This window comes from Gymnoscopelus braueri (genome assembly GCF_963280865.1).
Source record: "Gymnoscopelus braueri genome assembly, chromosome: 1".
NCBI classification, from domain to species: Eukaryota; Metazoa; Chordata; class Actinopteri; order Myctophiformes; family Myctophidae; genus Gymnoscopelus; species Gymnoscopelus braueri.
The window spans coordinates 51,400,955-51,423,394 of NC_137603.1; the positions used below are offsets into that span (position 1 = coordinate 51,400,955).

Consider the following 22,440-nt stretch of genomic DNA (forward strand, 5'->3'; position numbering starts at 1 on the left):
ACGGGTTCCACGGGAACAGCTCTCACTGCACACTGACCGAAGAGGCTACAGAGGAAAGTAACAATGATCAGTTTCATTCCAAACTAAATCACATTCACATCATGAGCTCAACTTTAGGTATTTTAGCCAGCCAAAGTGACCTTTTTGGTTTCAAAGTTCCAGAAGATTCGGTCTTCATCAAGGATGAGTTCTTCATCTCCAGAGGCTGACTTCTTGAACACACCTACATTGTGAACCTTTGTGCCTCCATCAGGGAGCCACACCCAGTTCATGATATCACAGATTGGTAAGGCATCACCATTCTCGTCAAATGATACTTGATCACCAAATGATGTGGTGGAGTTGACCTTTTCCAGGTAATGCACAAGCTAGAAATGGTGATGAACACAGGATACACAGTGACACTGACATGGACTGTTTATGAATTAACTACATCCTTGCAATTGAAACATCTTCTTTTGTGCATTGGGGAATAGGAGGGGGTGGGGGGGGGCTTCTGTGTCCCTGCACAGAAGAACATCGACTGCAGGCAATAAGTATGATTGAACACTATGAGAACATTATTAATACAGTTTCATCCTAGTATGTCAATATTTCATGCTTTGTACCAATGTCATATTTATATATTCATTATTATTCAAAATGAAACCCAACTATAACCTCTAGTAAACTGTTCTATCCCACCTGCCATGGCTGTATTGTCTGCAAAGTGGCACAGCTGTGCCCAGTGAAAGGCCCTCTTCCTGGCACACATTGCAACATGTCATGGAGGGCATGGGCCAGAGCATACACAGCCATGTACACGCAATACGTTGCCCTGAGTTCAGACACATCCAACAGGGTTGTTTCTGCTATTCCCAGGTCCTCTTGTCCAGTACACACCCTTCCACCAGCATCCACCCACTCTGACGGAAGGGGTGCAAATTTACACTGAAATGTGTGCTCCCAAAACCGCCTCACCTGACAAAACAAAATGAATACTCAAACTGAAATATAATACATCATGAATATCTTAAAACAGACATTATCTTGCAGACAGCCAAACTTATCAGTGGATGTCATCCTCGCTCCCACCAAGACTTATACTACGCTATGTCAGTAAAGCTGGCAGAATCATCAAAGATCGTAGACACCCCCCAACAACGGATTGTTTTGGAAGATGCCACATGAAAAGTGTCTCCACGCCATGTTTTACTCTAATGTACACAAGGTGTAACAATAAATATCATCATATCGTGAACGAAATTAAACAAATGACTCACTATCATATTTTCGTGGCTGTTGTCAAGGTCATTGTTAGGATGTATTTTCAACAAGAAGTCTTTAAGGCCAGGTATCTCTCCACGACGGATGCCAATACCCAGGGTGCCTCTCAGGTAGGGCATATAGCGAGGAGTCTGGAGGTCTAACTGTTCTAAGAAGCCCACATGAGCTATCCACTGTAGACCGGTCACCTTCTGCTTTACCACCTGTTGATTGTAATCAACAACAATAACAATAATAATAATGATACAATCTTCTGTAAACTATCAAGGCAAATACAATATAATATTTAGTTGTAGCAATGAGATGTGTGAATGGTTTCAATATTTGCTTATTGTGCAGAAAAATACACAATTACTGAGCATTTAATTTGAAGAACCTAAGACTGATTATTGCATTGCAATTCAATTGTGATTAAATTGCATTGCAATTAAACCAAAGGTTTGCAATGAATTAGCAACCAATTTTACATGAAGGGATGTCTTCACTTCAATATAACTCATTTCAGACTCCTTATAATTATGAGTTTCCTACATTAACATGGATCATAAACCCAACCTCGTCCATGAGTTTGAACAGACGGATCCCATATACAAATACAACGACCACACGAGCTGTGGACTTCTTCATCACAGAGACAATCCTCTGGAGTTCAGCCGGGTCACTGTCCCAGGGCAGAACCTCTGCATACGACAGACAACCCAAACCAGACTGGGCCAGCTCAGACTGGAAGATTTGGGCCGCATCTTGGCCATAAGCATCATCAATAAACAGCAATCCTGCCCAGGTCCACCCGAACCGTCTCATAATCTGGAGCATAGCTCGCACCTGATTGGATGAAGGAAGGAGGGAGGGATGAGTGCTATAGAGGTACATCCTTAACCTTTGGTGACTGAATTTCAATATCAATAAAGGTCTATCTATCTATCTATCTATCTATCTATCTATCCATCAAAATTATATTGGCAATAACTTTTACACTGATGGAAAGCCTGTTTATTCGGTAGTGCTCCATTTGTAAGGAACATGCATTTGTCGGGTTGCGCCCATGAAAAATGTGACAAATCTCTGCCAATGCCAAACAGCTTATTCGGCTGTTGCTATTGTTTTGAGCTACGTAGTACGTACCTCAGGTACAGTACATGGGATACATGGGGTACACGGGATACATAGGGTACCTGGGGCGCTCTGTGTCTCTGCATAGGATCCCACTGTAACAGACCTTTAGTTCCACTAATCCTATTGTAAATAAGCTGTTTGGTAGCCTACTGGCAGAGAAGGTTTGTTATGGGCACAACCGACATACTCAGCAAACAGTGCATGTTCCATACAAATGGGGCACTGTTTAAAAGGGGAATAAAAGTTATTGCCAAGAAGCGTTGTTACCACCGAGAAATAATCTACCAAACACACATTTTCTAACTTTTAATATGTTTATAAATAATAAATAAGCAAATAAGAGGTGATATGCAATATCAATTACAGTCACTGGAGGGAGGTATTTGTCAAGTGTGTGGAACATGCTACTTAGAAGTTCACCTGGATGGTATTACTTAGGATGGTTCTAAAGAAGGAAGGGTACTGTTTCCGGTCACGCAGACAGGAGCAAATGGCATGGGAACTTACCTGAAAAAAGACATAAAACATCTGTTATACAATATAGAACTTATTTGAGTTTTTTGGGACAATTAATTTTCACTACAAAGTAAACAAAGCACTCAACTTGTCACTCTGCTCAACATCACTCACCTCTCATCTAGATGCTAAACACCACACTCACTGCTCCAAACAAACAAACAAATAAATACACACCCTATTGACAGCACCTTGGACGCCACCCAAGAGCTTGTGTAACATAATTGTTCTTTCTCTCTTTCTTTCTCTCTCTCAGCTACTCTGCCCTACAAAGCCAAAGTGCAGAAACAACGTTTTTGGACACATTAGGTCAAACATTTAGGTCAAATTAGCCTTCGTGATTTCGGGGTATAAACAATTACCTCAAGAACAGATATATAATTAGTGTATATCACTTATATGCCGATAACCCATTTGGCCTTAGAATTCTTGAGATTGATTTTGAGATTGATTTGTTTATTTCGGATACTGTTAAAAGACAAAATAAATCAGGAGGGGCAAATAAACATAATACAAATATGAAAATATGAAAACAAATACATGTTGTACTCTAGGGTGTTCGAAAAGGGCATAGGATGAAGTTAAAACGTATCTAGTCCTATCCTTTATTGCTCAACAATCAAATAACTTAGATAATAATTTAGAAATACAATTTCTAAAATCTATGTGATGAAAAATACTATGAAGACAAGAAACAAACAGAAACAAAAACATCTTCAGAGCTTAATGCAATATCCTTTCAATATGTTGTTTTTATACATTCTTTAAAACTTGGGTATTGTACTGCAATTTTTCTGTTCTTCACCACTGGTGTTTCATAATTCGACCCCTTTAACTGTGATACAGTTTGAATTTGTTCTTACCATTTTTCTTTTAAATATATACTTTCCTCTTAATTCATATTTACTTTCCCTCCATTCAAACAACTTCTGAATACTGTTTGGATGGCTTTGAAATCAACCAGGTCCTTAAATTTCAGTGTGTTCAGTTTGATAAAGAGTTTTGTGTTGTTTACTATCCTTATTGTTTTTTTTTTTAGAATGAAAATTTGATCTGTGTTTGTTTTGTACATATTGCCCCACACTTCCACACAGTAAGTAATGTATGGGAGTATGAAGGAACAATACAAGGTATATAATGATGACTGATTTATAATATCTTTAACTTTATATAATACTGATAATGACTGATATTTTTTATCTAATATACTTTATATGTGGCTTCCAAATTAATGTATTATCTATAATCACTCCGAGAAATGTTATTTCATTCACTCTTTCTATTTCTATATTATTTATCATACGTTGTTTTGTCTGAATTAATCGTCTTACTCTCAGGTCCAGGATGAATCAAACCACACAGATGCTTTGCACTCTGACCTTATGAAAACCTATATCCAAAATCTGCCTGCTTCGCTCACATGCTCATTTGTTCAGTCTTTTAAAAATATATACATTGTATATCATATTATATTTGATAAACAACCAAATCACCAAACTTACTTATCAAATAGGTGATGGTAAAATGGGGGTTCAACTAAGCAACTTACCAGGGGCACTCTGTACACACCTAATACACTAGAGATGGCGATAGTATTTGACGAAGAAATATCAGCCACAATTCCGAGCACTGGAGGAGAGCCAACACAGCTCTCTTCCAATTGAATCTGCTCCTCTCTCCCACTGAGCAATGACAACACTGCACGGAATCCAAATGCGAGCGTGTAACAGGTATCATAGAGGATATACCCCAGAGTCACATTGGGCAGCAGGCTGGGGTTTCTGTTGATCTCTGTAACGGCAAAAGCCATGGTCTGGGCCCGTCTGAAGGCGTCAATGAAGAAACTAACACACAAAATGCCACTGTAACATTGCATATTTATCGGTGCACTGAAATATACAGTAACATCAACTAATCCTATGGTGCCATACATCAAAACAAGGTCCCTGTTCTCTTGCATGCTATATTGTATTTGTGATATTCACCCGTAGCAAATGGGGTGCTGTTGCTCAGAGGTGAAAGACACATCAGGGAGAGCAGAGGAGAAGTGGATATCAAACACGGCACCCAGAACCAAGTCCCCAGGCTTGTAGATTCTGTTGGAATTAAACTGTGCCTGCAACTCACAAGAGGAGGAAGAGGAGGACGCTAAGGGAGAGAAGAAAGAGAACAATATAAAGTACGAGTGCAGGTATGAAATCAGGTGTATGTCTGGAGAAGCCATCTTGACACCCCCACCCCTTCTCTAAATCCATTGTCCAGTTGTTAAGTTTTATACACAGTGCTGTGCCATCCCCCTGTGCCACCTTATGGCATTACGTAATCTTTCACAACACTCATCTGAGAAGAGGCAGAAGCAGAGGCAGGGCTTAACATACATTAACAGTATTTTCATATGAAAATAATATGAAACATGTGTAATGTGTCAATCACACTGTGGGTCATAAAATTAATGACTAGATAAGGTTATTTTCCAGTCATTATTCTATGCAGTTTTGAAGGCCTAAATATGCAAATAAATAAAAATAAATCTCAGATCCTCACCAAACTTGGCACAAACACTGTTCAGGGGAATGCCATGAGAACACCAGGGGCCACGTGTGCCCGGGGGCCCCTAGGGGTAACAGGTGCACCTTTGCTCCAATCCGCACCAAACTTGGCACAAGCACTGTTCAGGAGTCTGCGATGACAATAGTCACACAAGGGGTCACATTTACAACCCAGCTTACTGCTGCCAGGGGCCTCTGAGGGCCACGCGTTGTCAAGGCGCTCCATCGCTCCAATCAACACCAAACTTGCCACGAGCACTGTTGAGGGGTCTGACAGGAGAATGGTCACACCAGTGGCGTGTTCTGGTTTATAGGGAGGGATACGATAATCATTCCCTGCACGACATGCGCGTGGTCGTGGAGATATACGCTTGTGTGTTTTCAATGGATGAAATGGTTAGTAGGGGGCTACACTTGGCAACAAATTAAACCCTTTCCGCAGGTCACACTACGTATATACGGTAACGCAGTAGAACACACCACTGGGTCACATCATTCTCATGTCAGACCTTTGTTATGGACTTTGCTTATTCACATCATGTGCCAACGGCAGACTATACCCAGGTGGGTAGGAATGAAACATATTATGTGTTTACCACTGATGACATCTGGCCCAGGGCTGATGAAATACTGTCCTAACAGGTGCGATGATGATGGAAGATAATTAATTTTCACATCTAATGAGGGGAATGAGTCACTGGAGATCCTTTTCAAAACATGCTCAAATTAATTAACAACATGTGAGTGTCTTATAGAGATGGGCAACAGTACATCAAAATGGTTGTTAATACAAAATACCCCAAATAGCCTTGTGGTAGTGTCTGCCCTGAGGTTGGGAGGCCGGGGTCGTACCAAAGACTATCAAAATGGGACCCAATGCCTCCCTGCCTGGCATTCAGCATCAAGGGCTGGTTTGGGGGTAAGTCCCTATGACATGCTAGCGACATGTCCAGGGGATGTACTTGTACATGTCTCATGCGCTGCCTCACGCTACACTTTCACTTAAAAACCCGCGAAAATAGCCGATTTACAAAGCTCACAATACCTGGTGACGCATTGTGAGCTTGTAGATCGCCTACTTTTGTGACACTCTTGTACAACAAAGTAGGCCATTAATTTATGGAATATCAGTAAAAGTTGAAATATGTACAAGCATATATAATTTAATATCGAACCGATATTAAAATAATAAATCAGTTTTTCTTCTCACAATTATGTCTGAATGTGAAGCTGAAAAGGCCTTTTGTGAAGATGAAGGCTGCGGATTCTATCAGTGTTTTCTGGAGAAGCTTTCAAAAGGGTCAACAAGTTCTCTTTATCTTCCTAGTTTCTTTTCACTGCTTCCTCTCTTCTAGTACATTACAAACAGCAAGAACACAATCAGAAATGCTACTTAAAACCACACAGTTAAGGAGACATTGTTTCACACAAGCTAGAAGGAGGCATTATAAAAATGTTTGTCTGAATTTATTGTCGGCCTTGGGAACACGTCAGTCTATTATCTTACCGTTTCTGATGGAGTGAAATGATCTCAATGCTTTCATATTGGAACTAATAACGAGGCATTATTAAAACTAGACCGGTGTCCGGTAGCCTGACACCCAGCCTGAATTTTCATTTTGTTCACTCCATTATTCAGTCTGAAAGCCCTCTCAGTGCAGCCGTTTTCTGAGATGGGGGTGTGGCCAAAGTGGGACTATTTGGCGATTGGTTCATTCTGGATCATCCCCATCCCGATTGGGTCGGTTAGTTTTTCAACCGAAAAAACCCCGCCTTTGACAGCGTCACCAGACCCCTGAATCGTCACCAGACCCCTGAGTTTTCTTTATGGGCATTGCTAGCGATTGAGGGGCTGGTGCCGGGTAGGGCCTACTCTGGAACGATGCAAGTTGGAAATGCATGCCCCACCCGGTTATACAATACCTGTTGTACATGTTGCCAGAGTACCCGTTGCCCATATATGGAGATTTCTGTATCTGTTGTTGGATCGGCACCCTCCAATCCTATTTTTGCCTATATTTAGGCGTTTAGGCGTTCCATCGGTTGGATCGGCGGTTCTGGACATCCGCCTATCCGACCGACTTGACGGCAGGCATGGCACTTCGGGTCGGCGATGACGTCCGCGCCTAGTTTAAAGTCGGTCGGTCGGGCGGTTCTCGAGATACGTGAACTGCAGACGCACAAACACACTCACGCATGGAAATATTTTACTTTACGCACCCAATGCAAAGGCAAGGGTTCCCAAATGTTTCAGTCCGTGACCGCCCCGAAATAATCATATTTGAACTGGGGACCCCCCACCCTGACAAGCACTTGGAATTATAGGCATTACATTTAGTTTGACTCTGTGCCACAGATAAATATTGTGAACATGGCCGAACTACAAGCTCAGTAGTAGGCAACTCAGCTTGTAGATCGGCTCTTTTCAGAAGTTCCAAGGCCAGTGTGGAGATATAACAATAATAGTGCTACTATAGCTCTTTTATGGGGGGCACCGTTGCCACCTGATCCACATTTGGTCTGATTGCGTTGTGTATTCTATCAATAAATATAAGTACAAGTATAATGTATCTATCACCAGCAATTATAAACATACATGTATCGCCAATGTAATACTGTATGTACAAAGTATCAACAGAGAATATAATACAAGTAAGACGCGCGAACGCTGGAAGCGAACGCAGCTCGAAAATATTGTGTATTTACGGACTTGTAATCCGTGTTATTTCACGTGATGGGGAGAGAACATTGACATTGTGTGTGTGTGTGTGTGTGTGTGTGTGTGTGTGTGTGTGTGTGTGTGTGTGTGTGTGTGTGTGTGTGTGTGTGTGTGTGTGTTTGTTTTGCAGGCTGTTGTGCATTTTAATCAGAGCATTGTCTAAATTCCTGCACTCTGGCGCACTCTGGCGGCTGCACACAGGCAGTGCAGCTACTATATTTCAGCACAGAGTTTCCAGTCACATGGGGGCGCGAGCCAATGAGAGCGCGGCTGCACACAGACACACACTCACAACCCGAGCACGGTTACATAGTAAGCTCCACTTGGTCGGAGGCGCGCGCCGCGCCTCCTTCCGCGTTCGCAAAAAGTAAGTACACAATCTTGTTTATAGCAGTTATCAGGCATCTGTTATTATGGTTCAGTAGTCCAGTATCAGTTAGCCTAAAACTGCATCAACAGCAAATATCATAAGTAAATATACAATCTATCAACATTTACAGAAGTTTATCCTTAACAGGCATCTGTTACGCTTCTTTAATAGCGTACAGTACATTCCAGAAGACAGTGTGTGAATGTGTCAGTAAAGCAAGCTTCATTAAAGCAAGAACAGAACATATGAGGGCTTGGTTGTGGGGCTTGATGGCTACGACACAAAGCAGAGTCATTTCAGAAAAGAACTAGGGGGAAAAAATAAGTTACCAATTAAGTCTCATTTCCATAATAGCTCTACCAGCTTTTTTGCTATTTTTTGGGAGGGGGACATGCCCAAAATAGGGATGCCATGTTGAAACTGGTCAATAAATGTATGGTTGCAGACAATAAAACGCATATCGTCGCCTTGCTAAACTAATGGCATATGCCATTTTTTAAAGTTTTTCAGGAAAAATAAAAAACTGATCAAAAACGAAACTATATGATATTTATTCATCATTTCACCCAAAATGTTTATAACAAATTATGACTATTTAAATAGAAATAACACTGTCTGTCAGTTATGTAATATAAGAAATTTAAGTAGGTTTAAATAGGATTAAATCTGACTTAGGCCAAAACATTTTTAAGTCACAAAACCATGTGACTTAGGCCAAAAAAATTGTCTATTTTGGCCTAAGTCACATTAGGGAGTTAGGCCATTATACTAAAAGGGGAGGGAACAGCATGATCCTTTTCAATTAGGAGATGGGAGATTTTTACCAGAAGTGGCCAGTGTCATGAGGAGCTGACTTAGGCAAAAATAACATTTTCCTCAAAAGATGACTTAGGCCATTAGTTTAGCAAGGTGACGATATGTATAACATGTCACATGTACAGTAGATGGACGTGCATGGGTTGAGATGCACTCAGCGTTGATCTGAAATCAGATTAATCTGCAAAGAATAGAGTTGGGGAAAATAGGAAAATAACAGAATTTTAGGTTAAATGTTAACACTATTGCCATCCAGGACTGACCAAGTCGCTTTGTACAACTCCTTGCTAGCCTTCCTCAACAGCTTGTTCAGTTTGTTGGCAACCCTTTTGTTAGCGGATTTTGAATGTTGCCGCTTAATATGCATTTTTATGTTGTGCAAGTTGCAAATTCTTGTTTTGCTGCTACCCGGCCTTAACAGAGCTCCCTCGTAAAAACAGATCATGTACCTCAATTGGACTTCACCTGTATAAATAAAGGTCAAATTAATAATGTTGACATTATGCCCTGCACTAGAGATCTACCGGTACGACTTTTTCCTTCCCGATACGATACCCATAACTTGCGTATTGATCGATACCGAGTACCTATCCTCGGATGGAGATGGGAATTCGGGGGCCTTCTTGGTCTTTTTGACGGCGAGCTGGAGGTCGTTACACTACCCTACGAAACTCTCCACCAGAGGGCTCTGTTCTCCTCATCTATAGAGACACACGGCCGCAAGCGGAAGGCCTACAAATTCACGCCCACTTTTGACACAGCGCCGCTACTCGAGGTCCGTTAAACGATGAACTGCAGCTCTCAATGCATTCCCTATGAGAGGATATGAGAATTAGCCTACTTTTAAAATATTCCTACATTAACTGGAGACGATATTGATTTAAATAAAAATATGTTTCCAAATGTATGGAGTGTCTTTGTCAACATATCTTCTTGTTTTCTTAATAGTTGATGTGTTTCACATTACATTTTCCACTTTAACGAGTTACCCATAATGTTAACACAGCAGAGGGTAAACGGCAGACAGACAAGTTGTCGCATTTCAGTGACATCACTGTCTTTACGAGCGCCGACCAGTGGCGTACCGACTGTAGAGGCAGGACAGGCGGTCGCCTTCCCAACTAAGATCTCACCTCCCCTAGAAACCCCAAACAACCCGAAAATTGTCATTGCGTGCTTAAAGGAGAGCTCCGGACATTTTAAGTGTTATCTTTGATGTGTCGCTTATCACTCACCATCCTTGAAAGGGACGTTGAGTTATTTCAGAGAGTCCCGTGTCGTCATTTTTTCGACCCCCTCCGTTGGCATAATAGGAGCGCGTGCCTAAGTGAAATTCGTCTATTATAACCGATGCAAAGTTATTTTTTTCTCTACTACTACTCATTGTAGAGTCTCATGATACTCAAACATGCACTGAAAGTTCCTGAGAGGCTACCGCTAATGCCGAACGAGCTAACGCTGGTTGCTTGTTTCTCTCCCAGAACCTGGCAACTTGGTGTTGCCAGGTAGAGCCTCTCAGGAACTTTCAGTGCATGTTTGAGTATCATGAGACTCTACAATGAGTAGTAGTAGAGAAAAAAATAACTTTGCATCGGTTATAATAGACGAATTTCACTTAGGCACGCGCTCCCATTATGCCAACGGAGGGGGTCGAAAAAATAACGACACGGGACTCTCTGAAATAACTCAACGTCCCTTTCAAGGATGGTGAGTGATAAGCGACACATCAAAGATAACACTTAAAATGTCCGGATCTCTCCTTTAATGTCCTCAAAGTCACACATCCAACAAGCTTTGAACCGAGCAGATTGGACCTTCTGTTCCAGAGATAATGACCAAAACATATTGAAAACGGCCACTTTCGCCACTTAAACGCAAGATTTCAGAAGCTAGAACTTTTGACACACTGATGGAGTATATTATAGTATATTGTGGGTAGTATATCGAGATGACAGATATGGGACATTAAAAAGGATAAATTAAACAAATTGGACAGTTTATTAGAACACAAAAAAATCGCTACAGCCTCAGTAGTTAACCAGTGAAATTACGGTATTTTACGATGCCTCTCATAGAGATTGCATTGAGAGCTGCAGTTCATCGTTCTAACGGACCTCGAGTAGTGGCGCTGTGTCAACAGTGGGCGTGAATTTGTAGGCCTTCCGCTTCCGGCCGTGTGTCTCTATGACACAGGTTCGCAAACTGTGGGTCAGGAACCCCAGCGGGGTACTAATCCTGACCTCTAAAAATAAGACTGCATTACTGCATCAAAAGTAATCCAAAAACGATACTATAAATAATTGTCAAACATTGGCTGAATATTACCCAAGAAAGAGGCACAAAATTAGAAAATCGAAATGGTCACAACGTCTCGTAACAATCGGCTAGTTTCATAACATTTATCTGTGGAACTGATTCAAACAAAATGTAATGTTTCCTACAATTGCTTGTCAGGGTGGGGGGGTCCCCAGTTAACATATGATTATTTTGGGGGGGGGGGGGGGGGTTGGCGGCCTGAAAAGGTTGAGAACCAATGATCTATGATGCAGCTGGCAGTGTGGAGTCATAATGCAACACATTTCTATGTTATAGAGTTCGAATGCCTCAACTAAGATGTTCTCAGAATCTTTAGCAACATCCTCTACATGTCTCCATTTGTGCAAAGAAAGAACAAGGGTGGATTTAGGTTTTTAAGCATTTTTATTCGCTTTTAAGAGAAAAGCTCTCAAATCTTAAATCTCCTATACGTCATTCACTGATGAATGCAAAAATGAACTTGTGGTTCTATAACGGAAATGCATAATGGTTAAATTAATATACACTTGTTTAAAGTCAAATACTTCTCACATCACTCTTCATCATTATAGATGCTGATACTAGATGCTGACTGGAAAATAGTGACCGTCAGTATCATTATTTTCCTCTGAGCCATCTATCATGGACTAATTCAGACCTGCGACACCAACATATAGAATTAACTGTGGCAGAACAGAATATTAGCAGTAGTCTAAGTTGAGAACCCCCTACTAATCAGAATTAAAGCAAGACCTCTGTACAGCATCCATTTTACACATACTTTTAATTGATAACCATTTTAAGAGCGAAAACGTTTAAAATACAGGAAAAGAAATTACACAAGTATTTAATTTAGCATTGTGATTAAACCGTACTTGCCTGCTCTGCTTCATAGATATATTTATTATATATTATGAGCCATTTAAGACAGAATAGTTTACAAAGTAAAAAAAAGAAAAGAAAATTCCTAACATCACCAAATAAGAATCAAGTCAAATATAAAATGAGTTATTCTAAATGAGATAGGGTGTAAAACCCGAGGGAGGGAAAAATCTCTATACTGAATCCTTCTATACAGATAGGACTCTAAAACATTCCAAGGCCCACACATAAACCATCCTGAGTCCATTCCAATGAAACGATACATAGCCCATTACTTACCGCATAACTGCCTTACTCATTCCTTTTAGTCCCTTTTGGGAAGTCACCTCCTCACCCAAAGCATGTGCAAGGGTCCAAAAAGCACGTTTAATGAGAAAGGTCTTTGATTGCATGGCAGCCTAGTGTGTTGCTAAGACATCCAGTTGTCATTGGCGATTTACGTATAATAATATAAATGTTTGTTCTCGTTATCCTAAAGCTGGTTGGAGCAGATGCCTAAAATGTTTATTTTTTTGTTTTAAAGCCGAGCAATAATATAGGTAGTTAACATGAAGTCCATTCAACCGATTCAAGGGATCCCATGTCACCCTGAACAGCTGAATAAGTGACGTTTGTGGTGTGGCGTGCTGCTCCTTTGCCTCCCTCTTGTGGCCGACCTGCAGTAGTGCAGGCTCAGCTCTGTGGAGGAGGGTTGTCGTCTTTGCTAAAGGGCTGCGTGGATCCAGGCTTCACCCAGGACAGACCGGACACCTGCATTGCTTTGTGGTGATCCTCAGGCCGTCTCTGGGAAGTTCACAAAAGCAAACCACTAGTCACATAACGGAGACGGCAGCGGTTCATACGTGACCAAAGATGTCTGGCAGCAGGAATATGTTACTTATTAGACCAGACCACTGTGTATTACTTCTATACTGTCTCACATTATTTGGCAGTGGTGGAAAAAGTACTCAATGTTTTTTATTTAAAAAGGAGTAGTTCACCCAAAAAATGACTTATTTTCTATCAATTACACACCACATGATGCCTTGAATTCATGGAGATTATTTGTTTTTGTCGCATTCCTAAGCCAATAATTTGCTGACCCGCGGAGACTTAATTGACCTGCATTTGAGTCTCCTCGCTGCAGTAACTTTTTGGGTGAACTACTTTAAGTAAAAATATCAATACTGCAATGCAGAAACTCTGAAACAAGTAAAAAGTCTGGTAATCAAAATTTACTTGAGTAAAAGTACAAAAGTATTGGCTTCAGAATATACTTAAAGTACCAAAAGTAAGAGTACACATTAAGCAGAATGTCCTGTTTCTAACTAAATGTATTAAAAAACATTTGGACAATCTACAGATCTACAAGAACACAACACATTGCAATGCGACGTGTTGTGAGCTTGTAGATCCATTTTCAAATAGCCAAAGTTTAAATAGGGCTGAAGTGGTTAATGTACATTTTGTAATAATAATCAAAATCTAGAAAGTAACTAGTGACTTAAGTTTTCAAATAGTTGTAGTGGAGTAAAAAGTACAATATTTGTCTCTGAGATGTAGTGGAGTAGAAGTAAAAGTATTGAAAATTGGAAATACTCCAGTAAAGTAAAAGTCCCTCTAAATGGTACTTTTAGTAAGTACACTTGAGCAAATGTACTTAGTTACTTTCCACCACTAGTATTTGGAAAATTGAGCACAAAAACACTGCCCTGAAAAAGTTTATTTAATTTTTTAGGAAAACATACTTTATGTGTGAACATCCGCTCCTTTGCCTCTTCGTGAACACCTGGATTCCATGGTGAAAAGCTAAATGTAATGGAAGGAAAAAACAAAGACAATGGAGAGAGACAGAAAAGAGACAAAGGTCAGTTAGTGGGCCAGAGAGCGATCAGTAACGCATCCATTTGTTTCGTTTGAGGTTACATCACACACAGTCACACCTCATGATTACAGGGCGTGTGCCTGTGTTGCTGTGGCTGCGACAACAAGTGGAACGTGAGGAATGGGGGAAGCCCGAGTTAGGCTCCATTCATACTTCGTAGCACGCCGGTGTCGCATGTCTAAAATAACACACCTTGTAGGTCTGCTATTTTTATGCTATCAAGTAATGAGCATAAAATAGACTCAACTGCAATGCAGGGGGTGTTGTGCACCAAAAATAGCAAATCTACAACGCTCACAACGCGCCGCCCAGCGACGCGTTGTGAGCTTGTAGATCTGCTATTTTTTGGGGTGTGCCGACACCAGTGTGCAACTGGCTGAAGCGTTCACCAACCTTATTGCGTAGGGATCGTCTATCTTGGGCTGGTCGAACAGATGACTGTTGCATAGTTTCACGCTATCCACCACCTTGCTTTTGAACAACTGCACATCCTTTTCATACCTGAGAGAGAGACAAAAGACATGGACACAGGGCGTGAACAAAGTCAACTTTACTGTCACATCACAGTCTACAGGGGGTAAAAAGTGGGTGAAATTAGTTTTTGTTACTTTCAGAAAGAAAAGAAAAATAAGGGGGGCAAGGGAAAAAAATATAAATGGAATCAGAAAAACTAAGAAATCTCAAACAGAAACAGGAAATTCTACGTTATAAATGGACAAAACTGAAAGGGTATTCTGGAAATCAGGATGTCCTCGGCTGGGCTCGGCCTGCCCAGTTTGTACAGTACAGTACATGTCTCTCAGCATGACTCTTAACCCCCAACTCCCTTTGTGCTGTATAAATAGCATAGCAACCCACTGCTCCTAATAGTTAGTATGGGTAAAGGCAGAGGAAGCATTTCATGTACTGTATGCAAATGTACAGTGCCAGAAAATACCACAAAGAGTGGGGACTAAATAATACTACTACTAATAATTATTATTAAACTGTAAATATATGAATGAATGATTCCGATCACATGATGAGTTCTGTATTAACCGCCATTCACAATGAGGACTATAGCGAGAACTATAACTACATCAGCATTGTATTTTTTTTTTATAGTTGGTGTTAACTCTGCCATCCACTTGACTTAGAACGATGTTTAAAACTATATTTTTATAGTTACCGGTAGTTATAGTGCTCAGTGTGAATGGCCCTTAAAGCAGGCAATGCTAAAATTACAGAGTGCGCAACTTTATATCTTTTTATCCAGTGACCTAAATTACCTGCTTTCCAACAGGGTGATCATTTGTTATAACTTTTCTCAGGGGCAGTTTGTGAGAGTCACATTACTCACAGCACAGCAGCCTCTGGGTTGAGTGGCTCCAAAGTGTTGATCTTGTAGAACACAGTGCGTGCGTACATCAGGACCTGCCAGATGTGGTTGTGATTTCGTCTACAACACAGCAGACGGAGGAAAAAAAGCATTAATGACATTAAAGTGCCAATGACTTGGCTTACAGTAATGTAATATAGCAATCCTTAATTGGTAATCTCACATACACAGATTGTCTGTTTGATTTGGAAATGTGGACAGCTTTTTGTGTGCAATTGCTTTTCATTGCTTATGCGTTTCAATTTTTTTTAATGGAGAACATTTGGTGATATTTTCATTTGCTCCGTCTGAATTAAATGAATGTCACATAGTGACACATTGTGAGCCTTTAGATGGGCTATTTTCCCTACTTGTGCACAACATAGTCATACAACAAAGTATAAAATAAGGCATTAATTTATGAAGAAAACATAAAAACACATACAAGGTTTTTGCCAGACGGCAGCGATATGCTACTAATGACAGTAGTAATATAAAACCTAGGTTGACATACTGTATGTACATTATAATACAACTGAACTGTGCCCAGTAAACAGTGAAGTAGTCTGAAGCATCACACTAAAGAAAATCCTCTCTCATCCACTATGAGGAAGTAACATGCTGTACAAATGAATGTACAGTACACAACTTGTTTTTGCCGTTCAACCTCAATTTGAGGAAGAAAACACGTCATTGTGATGCAAGCGTAAAAGCAGAGAACTGACCTCCATTTGGTGAATGCTCTCCTAACATCGAGCTCTCCAGACACAGGGTCTACCAGGGGATGGAAGACTGGGATGTCAAACACCACTTTCTGAAAGGCAATGTCAGTGAGGAAAGCCCTTCAGTAGAAATACTAAAACAAGCTTCTGCCAATGTAAATGTCCACTGTGCCAAGTTCAGTTGACAGTCATTTCCTTCATTTTAGTTTTCGCAAAACAACTATATCGTTGCTGTCGGGTAGAAACCTCTCATCTCCACCTTGTTTTAGTTTTTTCCCCCGTCAATTAATGCTCTACTGGATCATACTATACAGCATCACACAAAAGTATCAAAAGAAGCAGATCCACAAGGCGGATTGAAAGGCGGTGCAAAGTGATGCATTTTGAGTTTGCAGATCTGATACTTTAGAATTTTAATCTTGAAAAGTAACAGTTTTTGGACGAGGTTTCTACCCGACAGACTTCTAAGGCCTGGTTGCCAAATTTCACATCCAACGTTACAGCGTTACCTCCAGTCATCATGCAACATTGGTGTGCAGTAATTGATGCTTTGGTTGCACATTCATCCAAGTTACAGTGTACAAGCTGATTCATGACGTACTTGAGATACTATCAGTCTAAACATTTGACCCACACAGTGTTTTGGAGGGCACTTTTGTTTACATAATGCTTTAGCTTCATGCGTTTTTTTTCTCCAGTGGTGTTTGTGTTATTCATGTGGTGGCACGTTACTTCTGTATGGTTATCAAGGAAATTATGGCCTTTTTTAGTCTAGTTGCATTCAGTAAGTTGATGTTTGAGAGTTACTCACAGGACACTCCCCGTCAGGGTAGTTGTCTGGAATATACACAGTGAACTTGAAGACACCGTCTTGGTACAGGCCATGTCTGATAAATATGACTCCAAACCACACTAGAAGACAGGAATATAATCAAATGAGTAAGCAAATTTAAACGCATTTGAACAGGGATGCAAGAGCAAGCACTACATTGCCACTGTGTATGTATACTGTAAAGTAGAAAGGTATTCTCCATCACCCGAGTTGTATAGCAGTTGCATGTTTTGACACAAACTTCAAGTAACCAGTTACTGTACATGTTCATTTATTGTTAATACTACTATTGTAGCATTAGCTTTTGATCAACTGGCATGAAACAGATAAAGTCCCTAAGCACATAGTACAGACATACACCAGAGGAGGGGGTTCTTACTCAGTGCAGACTTGAAGGATGGCTGTACATAGATTCCTGGCAGTTTCTGCTTGATCACCAACGTACTGCAGGTCACAAAGGCAGATCACATGACACAAAGTCAGGTGGATGCAGACAGAGGGGAGGTGAAAAAAAAATGCATTGAATTCATTTTCATTCCTTACAGCCTAGATCAGCACTAGTTATCTTGATATTGACGTGCCTTTTAAAAATGTTGCCTTGTATCATTGGAACTCAAAATGAGTCCCCAGCAAAATAAGTTAAAGTAGCATCACAAGCATTTTTATCCATTTATGTTGGCTATTTAAAATTGGCAGATATACAAGCTCACAGCGCAACACGTCACTTTGTGTCGCGCTATGAGCTTGTAGATCTGCTATTTTTGAACAATTTTTTTGTTAACAATTTGTGCAAATATATACATTTTTAAAGCAAACATTTTAACTCAAATCTTTGCTTCTGGAGGTCCCTGGCACAAAACATTTTCAGATGGGGGTCCGCAGCCAAATATATATCAATCTGGGTGTCCATGGCACAAAAAAGTTTGAGAACTACTGCCTTGTACTGTATGTCCTGTACTTACAACTCTGCCAGCAATGAGTACTCCAGGTAGAAGGGGCCATAGGAGGCGTGCGTGCCATTGGCCGACTGGGCCGAAGCGGCTAATGAAGGGGGCTTAGTGACGGGGGTCACATTCTTGGGGATGGCAGGAAGTAGCTTTTTGCCAAAGGGCGGCCGAGCCGGGCTGGCTCTCTGGTCTGCCTGCCCGCTCTGTTCCTCGCCGTCAGATCTCTGCTATTAAAGACAGGGGAGAACAGACACTTTCAGTAAAACTGGCACGTTGAGCCGATTCTCAGGGGAAACGAGCCATTATCCATCCCAATTGGAAAATGTTGTTGGCAGGATGAATTTCCTGGCTAAGTGGAAAGAGAAGAGGGAAGAAAAGTTTAATTAGAAACCGAGTTGAAGTGGGCCACTGTTTCGGAGTGTCATGCACACTAGAGAGTACACAACAAGCAGCGATGGGCAGTGACCATATGCTGTGACCACGCTCTCACGTTTCACTGCCCGTCTGGCATCTGTTGCCCAGCTCCTCTGGGACAAGTTTTCAGACTAGAATGACATTCAGAAAAGCACAGCTCCAATCCTATCCCAATGATGGCCATTAGCAGACACCGGCGATAAAGTGGGGATGCATGAGCATTGAGCAAATCCACGTACTCTTGAGTAATGCAGTGTGTGTTGAGGTGATTCTAGATGTAACCTGCACATTTCTGAAAAATGAAGCTATGCTATAATTTTTAAGAGTGGAAACAAAATAAATAACACTGCAGCTCTGAACAGTGTCTTAGGGCAGGGTGTATTATTGTCACCCTTGTTAGAGGTATGGTATCTATTTTCCCCACCAGATCACATCAGCATGCTAAAATCTCTAAGCCAATAGCAGGCAGACAGATTGATTGATACTTTAACACCCGTTATCGCTGGCATCAACAATAGGTAAAGAAAAACAGAGAAGCAAACTAGACAAACAGTTCATCTTCACATTGGAAAATGTTAATATAGTATTCAGTTCTCTGTATTCAAAGACAAAATGTCAATTGTGTCCTTCCAAATCAAACAAAAACAACTGCCAGGAAAGTAAAGCAAAGCCTATAAAATGTAGATATTCCAGGGGAAAAGATTAAGTTACCCTGACATAAGGTTAGTCAGTGACTTGTTCTAAGCCAAGTTAACCACAATTTACTACTGCAATTATTATTCTGAAGAGTTTTAATGAAAGAGTACGATTGTTATCCATGATGTGAAATAGCTGTGATTATACATGTGTAGACAATCTGTCATGTCACATGATGAGCACATGATGAGACCGTTGACTTGATGAACAACATAACTCTAATCCTGTTCTCCTAGATCAAGCCCAAGTCAGGACAAGTGGGAACAGGTGAGGGAGTTTTAAGCCCTGTGTGAAGTCTCTGTTGTTGGACAAACACAGGCAAGGTGTTACTCAAGACTACAGTAAAAACAGTAAACACTGTGTACAATTTAAAACGCAAATGTACCCAACAACAGAGTAAAATGCATAACAGACAAGAGCCAAATGTCTGAGATGAAAAAAGGTGGATGCAGCCAATTAACTTGGCTGCATCCACTTTGTGTCAAGTAAGTTGTTGTAGTCAGTGGGTCAGTGCAGTTGTGTCGTGTTGTGGTCCTTACCTTACGTCCTGTATTAGTAGACATGCTCCAGAAGGGGTTCAGGTTCATTACTCATACAGACAGAGGTTCAGGTAGAGCGGCCCTCTGCAGTCTATGTGGGTGCCACGACAAATGCCACCTGTGCCATCCAGAACGGCTGCGACTGGAGGTGGTACAACACACGAAAAGAAAAAAAAATCATACACACATTTACAGCTTTGATTGATTGATTGAATAAATACTTGATTTAGATGTTTGCAGAAAAAAAGCACATGGAAGTACAGTTCAAAATAAAAGGTAAACTAAATAGGATTGAAAAGCCCCAAAAAGTCACTGGCTTGTTTCAATTGGGAGTCCTCACCTACTCAATTCATGGAGACACTAAATGACAGACAGATATACACTACTATGCAGAACATCATATAAACAGTTTAAAAGGTAAGAAAAACAAAACATATGTACAGTACAAACAGTACAGCTGAGATGAATTAACTTGTAACTTGATGAACCAACATTAGCTACTGTCCTTTGCAAGCCTTAGATCAAGCTTCGGATCAAGACTATCCAAGATACATTTTTACCGATTTTGACATTTGCATTTGTATGATATGCAAATGTCAAAATTGATAAAATACATCTAGGATAGTCTTAATCCAAGGCTACTGTTCCAGATAGACTTTGTGTTTGTGTTAGCATTAATGCTGCGACCCTATAATCGGTGCCGTTTCGTCCTCCTCTCGTCGACATTTGTACGTTAGATCTGTGGTGTTTTGGTGTGAGTTTAATTGTTTGTAAGGTCACGTAAGGGTTGAGGCTGTTTCACTTTAGTCAACGAGCCCTGATAACATCCACATTCCTGGGTAGAATAGATAGAATCTGGAGCCACCGTGTGTAGCAGCCAGACAGTAGCTAAACGTTTAGCTTGACCTGGCTGGCTTCAATAAGCTATAATTAACACATCTAAACGTCACGTTATTATTTCAACTCCGCCACTGACACGTCGTGAGAACGAAGGCAACGACAAAATAAGTCCATTGTTTGTTTGCTTTTTAAGCTTGAGTGCATTTGACGTTACCCTCAATGCTAACGTTAGCCTAGCAACAAGCTGCCCTCTGCTAACAAACAAGTTGTTCCTACCCTTTAACAGCCTGGTGTCAACTTACCGTCCTCCTCACACAGAGCAGTGAAACAGTCTTTAATGGAGATGTTTAAACACGTCCTTTCTTTCTTTTTCCCCTGAAGGAGTTGATCTGACGGTCTTCTCGGCTGCTTGTTGTCAGTGTCAGCCCCTACAGTAGCTGTGATGTCAACCTGCTAACTACAACAACTAACTAGGTAACAAACAGTAGCTATATGAGCTTTTGACAGACCGGACGGGGAAGGAAAACTGTCACACCGGAATTGTTGACCTACTGAATACTGTGACTGTCTGTCCTCGTTTATTGCAGTGGTTCCCAAACTGGGGGTCGAGACCTTTAAGGGGGGGGGGGGGGTCCCCAAATTATTTTGGGGGAATCCCAGATGATTAGCTTAATGTGCAACATTGTTTTTTTCTCACTCAACAGTAAACAAACCAACATACAGTATAAGTGTGCATTCCTAAAGTTACAATTTAAGGCCTTTTATAACACCAAATTGGCCAAATTATCAAATGTTACTAAGAAAGAGGCAGTGAAAGTAGCTGATCTACAAGCTCACAACGCCTCACAGTGCGACTCTTGCGAGGCGTTGTGAGCTTGTAGTTGGTCAGGGTACTAAAGTATAATTGTAGTTCGGCTATTTACACAATATTTATATAAGTAGAATCGAGTCAAACTAAATGTAATGCCTACAATTCCAAGTGCTTGTCAGGGTGGGCCCCTTTGATTATTTGGGGGGGGGGTCGCGGTCTGAAAAGTTTGGGAACCCTTGGTGGTCTATTGGAAAGCTGCCAGCTGTACCTGTACAAACGACTGGATTCTTTTCTGACTGACTTTGAGATGCAATGACCTTGACCTTAAAACGACAACGTCACCAGTTTACCTGAGATTTACGTTGACATTGATTTCGTTTCATTCCATTCCGACAGAGAAAATGTCAAAAACAGCGCCCCCTAAAGTCACAGAATTGGACATGTCACCAATTTGAGTATAACATTAGAATGAAACCTAACATTATGGTGGTGGTGGGCGTTTTAAATGTACAACGCAGACACTCTATTGGTCGAGTCAGCAGTCCTGGCTGTCAGTGTTTGGCTGATGATCGGCCACGTGAAAGGTGTGACAACACACAACAACAGAACAGCAGCTGATGCTGGACCAGGCATAACTTGGAGCAGATCTGCAGCTGTCAATCAGGAATCAGCAGCATATCAATGTCTAACTTATTTTAGCCTGTCTAGATGCCAGTGGAAACGAACATCAACCCCAGGTCTGTGTATTTTATGCACAATTGTGATATCATAATCCTTCAGTTCAAACAAACAGCAACATGGCTACAGTGTGAAATGTGTTTTGGGGGGTTATTTCCCCCTTTTTTTTTATAAATACAGTATTTTGGCCAATGGTGGAAAGTAACTAAGT

The 22,440-nt window shown here is 40.9% G+C and overlaps 1 protein-coding gene across 2 annotated transcripts; it reads right to left on the reverse strand.

The window, feature by feature from the left end:
• Positions 1-12,414: 12,414 nt before the first annotated feature.
• Positions 12,415-21,248, reverse strand: aktip (akt interacting protein). Of its 2 annotated transcripts, none has more exons than XM_080427861.1 (10): positions 21,043-21,248; positions 19,901-20,042; positions 18,267-18,475; positions 17,684-17,748; positions 17,284-17,384; positions 16,476-16,564; positions 15,733-15,831; positions 14,787-14,894; positions 14,257-14,317; positions 12,415-13,312 (listed from the first exon to the last, which is right to left on the reverse strand). In XM_080427861.1, exons 2-10 carry the CDS (start codon positions 19,946-19,948, stop codon positions 13,202-13,204), a joined length of 891 nt encoding a protein of 296 aa, XP_080283987.1. In that variant the 5' UTR covers positions 19,949-20,042; positions 21,043-21,248; the 3' UTR covers positions 12,415-13,201. The 2 variants fall into 2 exon arrangements, with proteins under 2 accessions (XP_080283987.1, XP_080283986.1); XM_080427860.1 differs by having other exon boundaries at positions 18,267-18,478.
• Positions 21,249-22,440: the final 1,192 nt, after the last annotated feature.